The sequence below is a fragment of the Pan paniscus genome, chromosome 13, assembly GCF_029289425.2.
Source record: "Pan paniscus chromosome 13, NHGRI_mPanPan1-v2.0_pri, whole genome shotgun sequence".
In the NCBI taxonomy this organism is placed as follows: domain Eukaryota; kingdom Metazoa; phylum Chordata; class Mammalia; order Primates; family Hominidae; genus Pan; species Pan paniscus.
This window is the reverse complement of record NC_073262.2, coordinates 48,304,863-48,321,341: the sequence shown is the minus strand read 5'-3', so window position 1 is coordinate 48,321,341 and position 16,479 is coordinate 48,304,863. Positions and strand designations below refer to the sequence as shown.

The 16,479-nt window shown below is 36.0% G+C and overlaps 1 protein-coding gene across 2 annotated transcripts in view; it reads right to left on the bottom strand.

Moving 5' to 3' along the window:
• Nucleotides 1-16,479, bottom strand: part of MAP3K2 (mitogen-activated protein kinase kinase kinase 2) — an 89,644-nt gene that overhangs the window by 25,967 nt on the left and 47,198 nt on the right. For both annotated transcript variants that reach the window (XM_034954241.3, XM_057301412.2), the window contains exons 3-9: nucleotides 14,279-14,397; nucleotides 13,079-13,119; nucleotides 11,209-11,308; nucleotides 5,736-5,849; nucleotides 5,264-5,351; nucleotides 2,011-2,141; nucleotides 1,056-1,135 (exon numbers count right to left, since the gene is read on the bottom strand). In XM_034954241.3, the coding sequence (XP_034810132.1) occupies nucleotides 1,056-1,135; nucleotides 2,011-2,141; nucleotides 5,264-5,351; nucleotides 5,736-5,849; nucleotides 11,209-11,308; nucleotides 13,079-13,119; nucleotides 14,279-14,397 (673 nt within the window). The remainder of the gene's footprint in view (nucleotides 1-1,055; nucleotides 1,136-2,010; nucleotides 2,142-5,263; nucleotides 5,352-5,735; nucleotides 5,850-11,208; nucleotides 11,309-13,078; nucleotides 13,120-14,278; nucleotides 14,398-16,479) is intronic.

The following is a 16,479-nucleotide window of genomic DNA, read 5'->3' as shown; positions in this document are numbered from 1 at the left end:
TGAATTTCTTAAATGTCTACCTTAAGATAGACATTGACACAGACAGAAATTTCATATACATGGATAAAAGAAACTTAAATGTGCATTCCCACGCAATATTAGTTATTTTTTCAGAATTTGCTTTCATAAAGCAATTCCAGAGAGGATTACCAAGAATACTGTCCTATTGAGACCAGGAGGGGGAGCACGTGTAACAAAAAATTCACATTTTGCAACTTTATCCTGCTCATATTCCTTAACAGCTTTTTCACAAAAGTACTTAAATTTTTGGCTACATGTACCAATGTGACACAGTGGGCTACAATTTCCAAGAATTTAAATTATTTCTAATCTGGTGCCAGAATGAACATAATCCTGAACAGGTGAAATAACTCAGGAAATTTCCAAAACCAAACATATTAATGTAAAAGTTGATAGCACTTTTCATAAACACAGTTTTAAAAGTAAATGTACATAAATTCTAAATTTGATTTGCCTTCAAACACACAATTTTGACAAGCAGGAATACTCAAACTATTATAATCAGATTTCCTTTTAACTAACAAAGATACTGAGTCCCATGAGGTAAAGGGATTTATCCACACTGCAAAAATTCATCTGCCGTCATCATACACAAGTACTAATTCTATTCCTCTGAATGTAGCACAAAAAAGTTACTGATAATTCAACATTCTATCTGTATGAATATTTACTCATGTCTATTAAAAAAGAAAAACTACAATAAGCTGAGCATGGTGGCTCATGTGTGTAATCCAAGCGCTTTAGGAGGCCAAGGCAGGAGGTTCGCTTGAGCCCAGGAGTTCGAGATCAGCCTGGGTAACAAAGTGAGACCCCCATCTCTACAAATAATACAAACAAAATAGCCAGATGTGGTATTAATAGCAAATGCCTTTGGTCCTAGTTCCTCGGGGGTCAGAGGTTGGGAGGACTGATGGAGCCAAGGAGGTCAAGGTTGCAGTAAGCCGCATTCACGCCACTGCGCTCCAGCCTGGGTGACAGCAAAACTCTGTCTCAAATAAACAAACAAACCCTCCAAAAACGACGATAAACATTACCCATCCAAAGGACTATCAAGTGATGGACAACTTCCTGAGCCAGAATTTTCAGGGCTGCTTAAAGATAATGGATCCAGCATCTAGGAAAAAAAGGAGTTCCACCATGATTCAATTTGATATAACCAAAAGTTGCTTATTAAAAAAAACCTGCCTTAATTAGACATACTTCATGTAACATAAAATTCACCCATTTAAAGTATACAAGTCAAGGCTTTTAGAATACTGAGAGTTGTGCAACCCTCACTCACAATTTTAGAACAATTCCATACTCAATAATGGTCACTCTCCAGAGTTACTCATTTTCAAATGTCCCTTGTAAGCAAGCCACGACTTCAAAATTTCCTAAGAGAAAAATATTCTTTCTCTATAGACTATTGACTAATTAAAAGCTACAATATTTCACACTATTTTGCTTACTGAAAACTGAACAATGGCCCCACCCAAACTGAGACTAATGACACTATGACTATTACATTATTAGAAAATGTAAACTACTATAATAGTGTGAACATATAATGCAATGCAATGCAATGTTAAGGGAATAACAGCAACTCCATGAAAACATTTTAATACTATAAAATTGAAGTACTTTTTAAATGTTTCAGAAAGTTCACAAACCTCAGTTTCACAAAGGTAAATATTTATAGTTTCATTCTATCTTTCAAATGTTTAAAAAAAAATCTGGCTGTTAAATTACAAAGCAAATGCATTATCATTCACTCACTCTCATTCATTCACTTATTGAGCAATATAAAACCAGCTGTATTCCAGCTTTCTTTATACAGGCACATGTAAATTAATGGGCATTTTCCTATATTTTTTCTATTTTGTTCAGTTAAGAAGATATGTAATTAGAGAAGAGATAATACACACAAACACCCAGTTACCTGCCAAATCACACTGACCCTGACAACATCTCTTTAAATTAAATTTAAAAAATCAAACTTTTGCTTACTTGGTCCATGCTCTCTGGAATGAATTCTCCTTCACTGTTGATACTAGTGAATGACCCATTCCGGGCAACCTGGTGTAATTCATCTGGAATGTAACCTGGGGGAGGAGAACTTCTATCTCTACTAGTAGGACCTCAAGGAAGAAAAATAATGTAATTTATAATTATAGGCAAGGGAATCAAGTTTTGTTTTAAATAGGCTATATTTCTGAATTATATCATTAATAATTTCAGCAAAAGAAAATTCAATTTTTATTAAAACTTATCAGAACATTCATTTGTAAATCTTCAAATAGCTTTATAACCTTTGTAAATTCCCACCCTATCATAATTATTAACCTCACCATAATATTCATTTATACTCACTAGGTAGGATGGTATTCTGACTGCTGATAGGATGATAATACAATATAGATTTCTGGCATTAAGACAGTTTATTTAAGTAATCACATTTCTTATGAGATAATAACCCACTTTATTTTACTTGGTTCTGTGGAAATGATGCTATATTTATTAGTACAGTGCCTCACCTTTCCTCATAGTTTTTTGAAATTAAACTATGTGAGCATTTAAGTTCTGGTCCAATTTAAAGCAAAAAACATTTTAGCCTTATGTAAAGGAGTCATTGTGAGTATATGCAAGCATTTGTTAGTGAGACAGGGAGGAAAAAGAGAGCAAAATTATTACCAAGACATGTGCATAAAAGAGAGTACTGTCTACACTTGTCTGTAAAATGATTAGGAGCTCAATTTGAGTCAGGATTGATTTAGGCTTCATAACAACTGTAGCCACAATAATACTGGTCCCTAATATTTTTATTCCTTCCATATACCCGTGCTTACAAAAGATCAATATAGTCAATTACTAAAAGGAGATAGGACCAAAAAAAAAAAAAAAAAAAAAAAAGCTATGAAAATTTTGTCTCCTTATTTGACAACCCATTTTTCACAGTAACGCATATGCCAACGCACTCTTGGTTGAGACCTGTTTATCAGCATACACTCCTAACCTAAAGGAGTTTTTCCTCCATTTCCCTTTTATAAAAACAATTAAAAACAATAACTGCCAACATATAAGAAAAATAGATAATGGTCATATCTAGCAAAGCCATTCCAAGTTTAAAGCAGTGCCAATAAAAGACCACTAGTTCTATACTTTATGATTTCCAATTTCTTCTTATGCTGGCACTGACGTCAAACAAGAATATTTATTAGAATAAGACTGAGGTATTCAGTGTAATTTTAATTCAAAATATATTTAAAATGTCAGTTTAACTAGTACATTTAGCTTGTTTTGTCCAATGCAACTAAAGTGAATTAGAGCTGGGCACTGTGGCTCACGCCTGTAATCCCAGCACTCTGGGAGGCCAAGGTGGGTGGATCACATGAGGTCAGGAGTTCGAGACCAATCTGGCTAACAAGCTGAAACCCCATCTCTACTAAAAATATAAAAATTAGCCAGGCATGGTGGCGGACGCCTGTAATCTCAGTTATTCAGGAGGCTGAGGCAGGAGAATCACTTGAACCCAGGGGGCAGCGGTTACAGTTAGCCGAGACCGCGCCACTGTACTCCAGCCTGGGTGACGGAGTGAGACTCTGTCTCAAAAAATAAATAAAATAAAGTGAATTAGCAATTTTTAAAAAAATGACAAGTACTGTAATGTGATAAGAAATGGGCATAAAGAAAGAAATGTACAATGAACATCTGAGCTTTGTACAATGTACAAAATGTATAAATGTACAATAAGCTTTCTAGTTTGAAAAGTAAAATGTACAAGTGTTCTCTCAATTTAATGCTACAATAATCCCATGATTTAAAGATGAAGACACATTTACTGGTCTCAGGTTCATCAGAGAGCTGGAATTTGAATTTGGGTGTTTCAAATGTTCTTTCACCAAATTTTAAAACTATATCGAAACATATCTGAATGCTAAAGACAAGCCATTTGTATTTTGCTTGTGTATCACCTCTGCTGCTCGCATTTCTGCATTCCTGAAACCCAAAGTAGGACTTATTTAAGACAGACACTTAGAAGAGAATGGTCATAAAATAGCTTCTTCTGGGGACCAAAAGAGAACATGAATAATGTCTATTTTTTTGATGGTTCACATGCCAATTCAATTTTTTCTTTGATTATCAACAATCCTCTTCTGTTACCAATCTTTTTTAGATTCCCAACCACATTTGTTTTTCCTCCTCTTTAACTTTTCTCTTTTAAACCCGCCCCTCATACATGTTTTCATGCCATCTTTAATGGCCATACTCACTGCCCTCTCTCAAAGAACATTTATACCAGCAGTTTTTTGAAACAATGTAATGCTTTTATCAAATAAAAATGTAGATTATCAATGTTTTATACAAATTGAAGAACAGACAGAATGGGGAGTTGAGAGTACCTGTGTCCAACTCATGTTGCACGAATAAAGCCTCCTTAAACTACAGCATGCAAGATCTTTATTTCTTTATATCATAATCTTAATTATAACAATAAATTAATGGCAAATGAAAATGAATACTAATAAAGTAATAATAAAGCATAATATAAAAATTCTGAGTATCTTTATTTTGAGAGCATTCTTGGCAATCACTAAAACCCTAGAGAAAGGCTTGTGAATTTACAGTCTATTAATTTTAATACATTATAATTACTTCTTTTAATTTTTTTCCTCCATTCTATTTGTACAATTAAAACTTTTTTTTTTTTTTTTTTTTTTGAGATGGAGTCTTGCTTTGTCGCCAGGCTGGAGTGCAGTGGCACTATCTTGGCTCACTGCAACCTCCGCCTCCCGGGTTCAAGCAATCCTCTTGCCTCAGCCTCCTGAGTAGCTGGGACTACAGGCATGCGCCACCACGCCCAGCTAATTTTTGTAATTTTAGTAGAGATGGGGTTTCACCATGTTGGCTAGGATGGTCTCGATCTCTTGACCTTGTGATCTGCCCGCCTTGGCCTCCCAAAGTGCTAGGATTACAGGCATGAGCTACCGCGCCCAGCCTAAAACCTCTTTAAAGTTTTATTTGAATTTATTAATATTAAAATACCCTGAGTATATAAATAAAGAATTTAAATTGGAGATTACTAATCCTGTAAACTTGAATTTCCAAGGGATGTCAAATATTAGAGTGTATTTAAATTAAATTATAGGAAGTAGAGAAATAAAATATTATTTATCAGGAATATGTTTAGGTGCCACACTACATTAAAGGATGGAGAAGAAATTGAGAAATCATTCATTTCATAATTCAGACACTAGTTTACCTATTATAGATAGCCGTTTTTTCCTCTCTGCTCCAAATACTGTATTATCCAAATCTTCTAGTGATGGCAATGGTTCTAAATGAGTAGCCTACAAAGGAGAAAAGACAGTTAATGCTATTCTTCCTCCTTGGGGCTTTAAACAGAATCCTCTCCCCTACCAAGTACAAAACATTTTATGTTGTTTGTGAGCCTTAATCAAATCCTCTACTCTTTGAAATTTTAATTCTAACATAATTCTAAGTTGTCAGTTTCTATTAGCTTCGTATGTACAACATATTATACTTATTTATAACTATGACTGGGGTTTTTGAGGAGTAAGGATATTAAAGTATAGTAATTAAAGGATGTTAAGTTTACATTTAATCATAATGAAAATATTGCAATGATTATAGAATATAATTATGTTTCATATGTTAACTTTTACAAGCCTAAGTCCTATAATTCTTACTGAAAAAAATATCCCAAATCATACCTGTGTACTTCCATTTATTACAAGTAATATCTTGAGGCTCTTCATATGAATACTACGATCCAGCAGTTCCACAGCTTTGTCCAAGTCATCTTGAGTAGTTAATGGAATTACCAACTAAAAACAAACATAAGGAATCATGCAGCTATCTCACCAGGTCAACTTCTTCCATGAGCATCTCCACTACTAAGGAATTACAAATGTCAAAATACCTTGCTCTTTGATTTGTTACTATGATGAAAGTCTGAATGTGTATGTGTAGATTGTTTTGCCCTCCTCATTCTACCGCCACTAAAATCTTAGAATGAACATGTATGTTTTTAAATTTTTCTTTATTAATCATTACATTCTTCTAGAAAATAACATTTAAAGATTAATTTTCTAGGATATTTCCATAATATTGCTAAATTTAAGTTATAGTATGTTCGCCCCTAAAAAGAATGAAGGAGTACAGACAAAGACCATATGAAATAAAGGTACTACTTTTCTTCTGTATAGATGAAACTCAGTTCTTTTTTCAATAGTAACCACAAATTTGCACTCTCAGCTGGTGTGCTCTTCAACATACCAACATCCTGAGCACCTGCCATGGAGGACAGCTGCCATGGAGGGGTACCACTAGTAACATATCTGCAATCTACAGCCCACCTAGAGTTCTTCTCTCTGAGCCTGGTGACCTGACCACTATACCCTAAAACAAATAAGCTAATGAGTTAACTATTCCATAGTAAACCCTGCATGTGGAATCTGCTTTCACTAGTCTTCTCATGCAGCAGATGTTATAGAGGACAAAAGCACCTAAGAGGTCTATGAGAAAAAGTGTAATTCATACAATTTAAGAAATAAAAATACGTTCTTTTTTTAAAAAAAGTCAATTTAGTAACTTAAGAAGACTCTGTCAATAACTTCAAAGTATATTCCATTTCATTGAAGGAGGAACAGAATAAAAACAAGTGAACATATTCTGCACTAGTTAACCTGCTCTACTCAGCACAATATATGAGCCATTAAAATGCAAGGCTGAATTAATTTGGGGTCTCACAGTATAAATTCTTTGAAGACAAGGACCCCCTACACCAGCAATGAGCAAAGAGCAGACAACCTGGTAAATGCTGTCTAATAAATCTCACAGTGTTAAAAGCTCAATCTGAACCCAAACCCACGAGCTGGCATGGTGTGTGTTCATTCTGCAGACTTCTTTGTGAAAAAAGTCCTTGGGGTTTTTGATTTTTTGTTTTGAAATGGAGTCTCACTGTCATTCAGGCTGGAGTACAGTGGCAATCTCAGCTCACTGCAATCTGCCTCTGGTTTCAAGTGATTCTCCTGCCTCAGCCTCCCCAGTAGCTGGGTTTACAGGCATGCACCACCACGTGTGGCTAATTTTTGTATTTTTAGCAGAGACAGGGTTTCAACATGTTGACCAGGCTGGTCTCAAACTCCTGACCTCAAATTATCTGCCCGCCTGGGCCTTCCAAAGTGCTGGGATTACAGGCATGAGGCACCGTGCCCAGCCAAAAAAGTCCTTGTTATAAGAAAGGCTGCCAAACACGAATATAAAGAAGGATTTATGTGAATTCCATCAGACAATCTGCTTGCACTTACTTACTCTGTTATTAAAATATATTCCCAATTTCTGTTTGTAGCTAATTTTGTATTACTGTAAGTGACCGACTAACTGGGCTCTTTTCGCTCTATGAGAATTTTTTTCTAATAAAATACAATTATTAACTGTTTGGTATCATAGAACAAGCCTGATCTACTGATCTACTTAAACACATTTCTATTTCCCACCAATTATGAAACATATTGGTATATCTTGCTTCTATCTTCAATAGTCTATTACTTTTCAAGCACTGGAAAACATTTTAAAGCAATGGTAATGACTGTTCTGCCGATTTTTCATTTGAGGGGAAAATCTGAATACTTACTTTTACTATTCATTTATAACTGGATTGTTTACTTCTCCAAGATACTGCTACTTTTGGGGGAAAACAACACTAAGTCAAATGACAGAAAAAAATATGAACATAAATGATTCTGCTGCTCTTCAGTTTGCTGCTGTAAAATGTGAACATCCTGGAGGAGTGCCTGGTGCAGCAGCTTAGGCACTTGCCTACAGACCTAATGTGATCCTGCCTGTGTTCTAAGGTTACCTATTACAAACCATAAAATGAGGACTAAGAGTCATGAACAAGTCCCAGGTTATCTACATTACACTAAATAAATCAGATAATGTTTTCTTGCTTGGTGAATTCATTTCAGTCTCATTCATGAAATCTATCACCCTCTGGCTTATTTTTGATAAATCAGTTGTTTGTTGATATAAATGCTTTCTAGAAAGGAAACTTAAAATTGAGTTCGAGAACCATTAAACAGAACTGAAATCTGAAAGAACTGAATTATCTTCCTGAATTTACATAGTGAAGTATGAAGACAGCCATTGAAAGGTTCTCCAGGCTGGACGCAGTGGCTCACACCTGTAATCTCAGCACTTTGGGAGGCTGAGGTATGCGGGTCGCTTGAGCCCTGGAGTTTGAGACCAGCCTGGGCAACATGGTGAAACCACATCTCTAGAAAAAATACAAAAATTAACAAGGTATGGTAGTGCATGCCTGTAGTCCCAGCTACTTAGAAGGCTGAGGGGGGAGAGGATTGATTGAGCCAGGGAGGTCAAGGCTCCAGTGAGCCATGACTGTGCCTCTGTACTACAGCCTGGGTGACAGCGGGAGATGCTGTCTCAAAAAAAAAAAAAAAAAAATTCCTGCTCTACTCATCTAAAATGGAAATGATCTTAGAAAATCCTTACTTGGCTTGAACACCTCCACATCCAACCCCCATGACACACACACACATGCACCCTGAACACCTCCACAACCAACCCTCATAACACACACACACACACACACACACCTTATTAAAGAGAAGCCAAACTAACAAATCCAAACAACCTCAGCTTATATTTCCAGCTTAAATTTCCTTAACGTTTCAATTCTAGCCAACTAGAAGTTTATAGAGTAACAGTTCATTTTGAACAGAGGAATTAATATTACACTAGAAAAAAATATTTATAGAAGTGGAATAACATGCAGTATAAATGAATTTTTTGCCTGACCACATGTCCACAAACTAGTAAGACTTTCTTTAGTACCCCCAGTGTCCAAGATCATGCATTTGGTTTGGGACAATATGTCAAGATATGAAACAGGATACAGTTCACTCACAGAATCTCAGGGTTGCAAGAAATCTTAAATGTAATCTTATCCTAATGCCACCCCTACCACATTCCTGCCAAGAGGCCACCAAAATATAATGGTAGAACCACTCACAGAAATCCTTCAGAAAGCATGAGAAAAATAAACTAAAAATGAAGCAGTTTTCCAATTTTTAGAAAATGGGAAAAGGTTCTTAAAAATACAGATCAGGCCAGGCGTGGTGGCTCATACCTGTAATCCCAGCACTTTGGGAGGCCAAGGCAGGTGGATCATCTGAGCTCAGGAGTTTGAGACCAGTCTGGGCAACATGGTGAAACCCCGCTTCTACCAAAAATACAAAAATTATCCGGGAGCAGTGGTGCCTGCCTGTGGTCCCAGCTACTCAGGAGGCTGACGTGGGAAGATCGCTTGAGCCCTGGGAGGCAAAGGTTGCAGTGAGGTGAGATCAGGTCACTGCATTCCAACCTGGGTGACAGAGAAACCTCGTCTCACACAAAAAACAAAAACAAAAACCAGTTAGCTTGATGTCAATCCTCAAGAAAACCCCAGAAAAAAATTACATAGCAAACTGGGAGAAGTCACTAAAAAAAAAAAACAGCAATTCTTAGGAGGTGACATAGGTATAATATGGACAAATCATGTCATGCTAACCTCATTTTTCTTGATAGACCTACTAGGCTGGTAGATAAAGACAATATTGTAGTCTTAATGTATCTTGGCATTTGAAAGTTTTCCATAATACAATTTTAGAAAAAAGAAAAAAAATATGTTTAGGCTCCCCTATAATCATCCTATGGGATAATAATTCAAGTTCAAGACATTTTTTAAAAATTTATTCTTTTTTGTTCAGACAGCTCTGTCACACAGGCTGGAGTGCAGTGGTGCAACTGTAGCTCACTGTACCCTCAAATTCCTGGGCTCAAGCTATCCTCCCACCTTAAATCTCCCTGCCTCAGCCTCCCGAATAGCTGGGACTACAGGTGTATGCCATCACACTCAGATAATTTTACTTTTTTGTAGAGATGGAGTCTTGCTATGTTGCCTAGGCTAGTCTTGAACTCCCGGCCTCAGGTGATCCTCCTGCCTTGGCCTCCCCCCATGTGCTGGGATTATAGGCATGAGCCACTGTGCTCTGCCCGTTACTCTTCAACACAATACTTTATGCATTTTTTTTTTTTTGAGACGGAGTCTCGCTCTGTCACCAGGCTGGAGTGCGGTGACGCGGTATCAGCTCATTGCAACCTCTGCCTCCTGGGTTCAAGCGATTCTCCTACCTCAGCCTCCCAGGTAGCTGGAACTACAGGTGCACGTCACCACGCTCAGCTAATTTTTGTATTTTTAGTAGAGATGGGGTTTTACCACGTTGGCCAGGATGGTCTTGATCTCTTGACCTCGTGATCTGCCCACCTCTGCCTCCCAAAGTACTGGGATTACAAGCGTGAGCGTGAGCAACCGTGTCTGGCCTACTTTATGCATTTCTTTCAAAGAACTTCGTATATTCAAACAACTCATTTATTAATGGTTTGCTTGTACCACAAGTCTATAAGGTCTACTCCATGAGGTGCTGCAACTTATAACTTATAGCATTATGCCTGAAAAATTAATAAATACTTTCTGAATATAAAAAACAAATTCACCTAATTACTAACCCAATTATTAACTAAATTGTCCTATAAATTTTAAGATCACAAGATCCTGATATCTCATAGAATCTCAAGAACTAAAAGAAACTTCAGAGATCACTGAATCCAATCCTAAGTTTACAGAACATTAAAAAGGGGTTTCTCCACAACGCAGAGCTCCTCACTGCTAGAGCAAGCCCTTCAGATCATACATACTGATTCCCAAACATAATAATCTAATTGAGCCCTAACCAACACTAAAATAATCCTTTAACTCAATTGTTTAACTACCAAAGCTCTGTCATCTGTAGCCAAGTGTAGAGTATGAGAGGAAAAGACAGTTCATCAATAAAGTACACAGAATAAAAACAAAACCATAAATAAGCAGCAAAATTCCAAGTAATACATATATTTTCCCCTATAATACACCCTCATTCAATTATTTGCATAGTAGCACCCTCTATTACTTTCCACAATGAAATAAATCCATTTTAGTCAGTTAAAATTTACTTGTTTTATTCTTCTGACATACCATATATTTATCAATCCCTAAATAAAAACACGAGTCTTAAAAGCAGTCTCTTAAACGAACACATTACTTTTGAAGGTAAGATCTACTAAAGTTAAACTGTACATGTTTACCTCATTATTGGTATAATGTAGATCCATAGACTGTCCAAAGGCAATTTTAGCTTTAGATCTCAGATCTTCCAGTTTAACTGGTCTGGGGAACTGAAGGATTCTATATAAACACAATTTTAAGATTTTATTTTCTTAGGCAAAGTTAAATAATAAACTTGCAAAAGTTACCTCCTTTTAGAGTGATACAAGATTAACTAAAAATTACGTAAATATTCACTTTACTTAACACTACAACAGCACATTTTTTAACACAGGCACACATTTTCAACACAAAGTTCAAAAACTCTGAAGTCTGTTTTATCCTAATACAAATTTTAAAAAGGAAATTCTCAAAATTTTCTGCAGTTTTTAATTTGCACTGAAACTACCATATGAATGTTAAAGAGCAACGCAAAATGTTTATTCAGGAAAGTGATTAAACTTAACTATGTGACATCTGTATGACAGAATGAAATGAAACTGTTAAAAAGAATAAAGTTGTTCTCCAGGGATTCAAATTTTGATTTCTGTATCCTTATCAACTCAACATTTTTGGGTACATATATCATGTAGGCATACTTCCAAAATAAATATTTTTACAAGATTAAAATTCTAGTGTTTTCTTTCTATTTCCCAAAGGATTGGCCTGTGCTGCCCCTAGAGAGCATGCACCTAAAGCTTGAAGACCACCAATACCACACTATAAGCCCCATAAGGAAAAAGACTGTGTCTGCTTTGCTCCCTTTATTCCTTTGGGGCCTAGCATATACTAAGTACTCAACAAATAATGCTGAATGAATGAAAAAATTGGGAAAATATCCAAAAAAGAATCTTAAACAGGAAAATAGATTGGATAGTTCCATGGTTTATCTGATATATTCCAGTTTTAAATATTTCTATGTAGAATATGCTTATATGATTTGTGAGCCACTTTAAAATCCTTAAAACTGTTAGGCTTTTCACTACATTAATTTCATGAGACACCAATAGCAGAAATGAAATTCTATCGTCAGGCTGGGAGCGTGGCTCACGCCTGTAATCCCAGCACTTTGGGAGGCCAGGGCGGGTGGATCATCTGAGGTCCGGAGTTCGAGACCAGCCTGGCCAACATGGTGAAACCCTATCTCGACTAAAAAATATGAAAATTAGCCAGGCATGGTGGCAGTTGCCTGCAATCCCAGCTACTCGGGAGGCTGAGGCAGGAGAATCGCTTGAACCCAGGAGGTGGAGGTTGCAGTGAGCCAAAATCACGCCATTGCACTCCAGCCTGGGCGACAGAGTAAGACTCCAACTCAAAAAAAAAAAAATTCTATCGGCCTTAACTCCTATTAGGTCTTGTTAGCAATTTTGTTGTCAACTACCACCCTATCATTTGTGCACTGAGATACAGATACCAAGTAGAAGACTAGGTTTACATCTCTGCTAAATAATTTGCAGCCACTAGTCCAATTCACTTTCCTCAACATTACTAATGACGTAAATGTCATAAAACTGAGGTCTCTTGAGAATAATCAGAATTGTAAATGTTAAGCTCACGTATATAAATGCTATATAGTATCTGGAAGGATGAAACAATTATAAGGAAAAATATATTTAATTTCCCCCAAGTAAAAATAAAAGGAAGTGAAAATATGTAAAGGCTGTATTAAACAGAGATCTTATTTATCTCTGAAAATTGCAAAGACATTAATCATTTCTAATATTTAACCTGAATTTTGACATATTTTATCTATCTTAAGTCTAAGCACATTACACATTCCCAAGGACTACTCTATTCTCAATTTGTAAACCATGAAACTTCATTCAAATCTGAAAAGAACCTTTCAATAGCTTAATTAGAATACACATTTGATTAAATCAATTAATTAACATGTAATGTTTCCTTCCTTACCTTTTTTCTCCTCTATGTTCAAATTTGACTCGGACATCATTCTGTAATGAAATGACAAATCAGTCTTTCAGAGATTAGACAAATCATTCAGAGATTAGATAAAATTTCTACAATTTCTAAATGATTTTGTTTTTTAGCCATTCATTTAAAATAGACCAGACGAGGAGGGAAGTTTGAAGTTCTGTACCAGCTCCAAACAATTGATAGTGTCTGCTAAAAAGTTGAGAATTATGTTGCTGAATCTGGGCTCAACAGGAAAGAACACCAAGATCTATTAGTGAAGGTACCAGGAGTATGAGACATTTGCTGATCCTGTTATGGGAAATACAGAATATCATATTTTTATGTGTCATGCTGAGTATCCAAAACTAATTTCATTTATCAGAATCAAAAACATCCTCATTTCTAAAAATCCAGAGTAGACTATTTGAAGAACAAAACAAAACAAAACACAATTTGCTTAAGTGCTTGAAAAATGGATGAAATGTCAGCTTTGGAGAACAGTTAGCACATTAAATGAAATGCTACCTTATTTTTTCTGGGAAGGGGTCAACCTTGGCTGCAGAATGCTACAATTCTTTATGAACACAAACTTAAAAAAAATTTTTTTAACTTTTAAGTTCAGGGGTACATGAGCAGTTTTCTTATACAGGTAAACTCACGTCACGGGGAGTTGCTTGTAGATTATTTAGTCACTCAGGTATTAGGCCTAGTACCCATTAGTTATTTTTGCTGATCCTCTCCCTCCTCCTGCCCTCCACCCTCTCACAGGCCCCAGTGTCTATTGCTCCCCTCTATGTCTCCATGTGTTCTCATTATTTACCCTCCACTTATAACTGAGAACATGTGGTATTTGGTTTTCTGTTCCTGCATTAGTTTGCTAAGGATAATGGTCTCCAGTTCCATCCATGTTCCTGAAAGGACATGATTTTGTTATTTATTATGGCTGCATAGAATTCCATGGTGTATATGTACCACATTTTCTTTATCCAGTCTACCACTGATGGACACTGAAGTTGATTCCACGTCTTTGCTACTGTTAATAGATGAACACACACTCTTACACAAAAATGTGTAACAAACACTAACAAAATTCTTGATTCGAAAGTGTAAAAGCTAAACACATTAAACAAGTCCTCCATAAGATTAGGATATTAAAGGAAAGTAATTCATAAAAAAAATACTTATTAAAATAAATACCTGTTTTTTTGGTGATGAAGATTTTGCTTTTCTGGTTTCCTGCAAGGATAATGCTGGTCGACTGGCCTTATGAAGGACAGCCAAATCTTGCATGATTGAGTTCAAAGCTTGCTGATCATCTAGGTAGTTTTGAAACAACACATACATAGAATTGTAATTGTGACATATATATCAACATGTATAGACATCAAACACAAAATTTAAAATAAAATTTGATGTAGAGAATGTATTAATGCAAAAATGCATCTAGAACATTTTTAATGCCTACACTTTTGGTAAAATAAAATTGCACTAGACTTAATCTCTAGCATCAGTCCACACATGAGACACTAATGGACAAGATGAAGTCATTCTGATTCTTCCAATGATTTAATATCCTAGAATAAGGTCAAAACTGCCCTGTTATAACAAATTCTTTTCTATGACTCCTAAACAAAACATCAAGGTATCTAAAATGTTTTAAAAAGTAGGGGAAAAAAAATAAACAACTTTATATAAATCTCATTACTTAGCATTTATATTCAAAGTACAGACTTAATTCTGGAAGGTTTTTTTATTCTTTCATCAATACTTAAGAGTCAGAAGCAAAGAAAAGCTTCACCTGTGGATACTGGCCTACTGCATTTGGAAATGCTCTTTCAAACTTCTTCACCATAAGGTTTGACAAGACTGAAAACAGACTATTTAAAGATCTTGGCCAGCAACAATGTAAGAAAATTCCTTTCCTCAGAAAAAGTACCAAGTCCATAAAACTGAGAGAAAGGATCATGAACATGAACTTTTAGACTCTTCTAAATACACCAAAGATTTCCTTCTGAGACTAAAACCATGTGCCTGCCAGTAATGCCAATTATAAGCTCTCCAGAAGACATCAGGGACAACTTAATTTATTTTCACTAGTAAATCAATTCTACTAATGATAATCACAAATGATAAATAAAGGAATCAAGAGACTTTACATTTTAAAATGTAACCATTTTGGTGAGCAGTAACTTATGTTCTTGGAGTAGTAAAAATTAAAACATGCCATATCCTGTATGGGAAATCACTAAAAATATTCCAACAATTCAGTAGCCCTAATAGTCTCTCAAACACACAAACAGCTGACTTCTCTAATTTACTAATTTTTAATAACACTTAATATAGTCTATTTTGTAGTGAAATTATTTGCATATTAAAATTTAAAAGTTATGGTTGCCACGGTTTTATTATTGGTTTATTAATTTATTAATATTTCCAGGTTAAGAAAAAATTTTATAATCCTTCACCAAGGATTTTTTATAAAATAAAGTTTTATCATAATGTTAGTTTAGCCAAATAGGTAACCAAGCCACAGTCAGGTACAATATAATCACAATAGATGTACCCATCAATAAGCTCACAATGATCTCAAACTGGAATAAAAGCATTTGATGTGACCTTCTTTAAGAAGGTAAATCCTTGGCCAGGCACAATGGCTGAAGCCTGTAATCTCAACACTTTGGGAGGCCGAGGGGGGCAGATCATAAGGTCAGGAGTTCAAGACAAGTCTGGCCAATATGGTGAAACCCCGTCTCCACTAAAAATACAAAAATTAGCCAGGCATGGTGGCAGGTGCCTGTAGTCCCAGCTACTTGGGAGGCTAAGTCAGGAGAATCGCTTGAACCCAGGAGGCAGAGGTTGCAGCGAGCTGAGATTGCACCACTGCACTCCAGCCTGAGCAACAGAGCATGAATCTGTTTCCCAAAAGGAAAAAAAAAAAAAAAGGTAAATCCTTAATTCTATACTAGGGATAGATGAATTCTAATTCTTTTTTTATTTTTTTGTAGAGATGGGGGTCTCACCATGTTGCCCAGGCTGGTCTTGAACTCCTGGGCTCAAGTGATCCTCCCACCTTGGCCTCCCAAAGTGGGAACTTAAATCTATCTATGTTGTTCTAATTTTTATTAGAAGAAACCTAAACATTTGAATTTAAACAATTTTATATGCTTAATATTACAATGTCAAAATAAATGCCTTGGGGGAGGGCCTTTGGCTAAAATTATCACATTTATAAATACTTCTTTCTTTTTTGGGGGGGCGGGGGGCAAGGAGAGATGGATTCTCGCTCTATTGCCCAGGCTGGAGTGCAGTGGCGTGATCTCGGCTCACTGCAAGCTCCACCTCCTGGGTTCACACCATTCTCCTGCCTCAGCCTCCCAAGTAGCTGGAACTACAGGCAC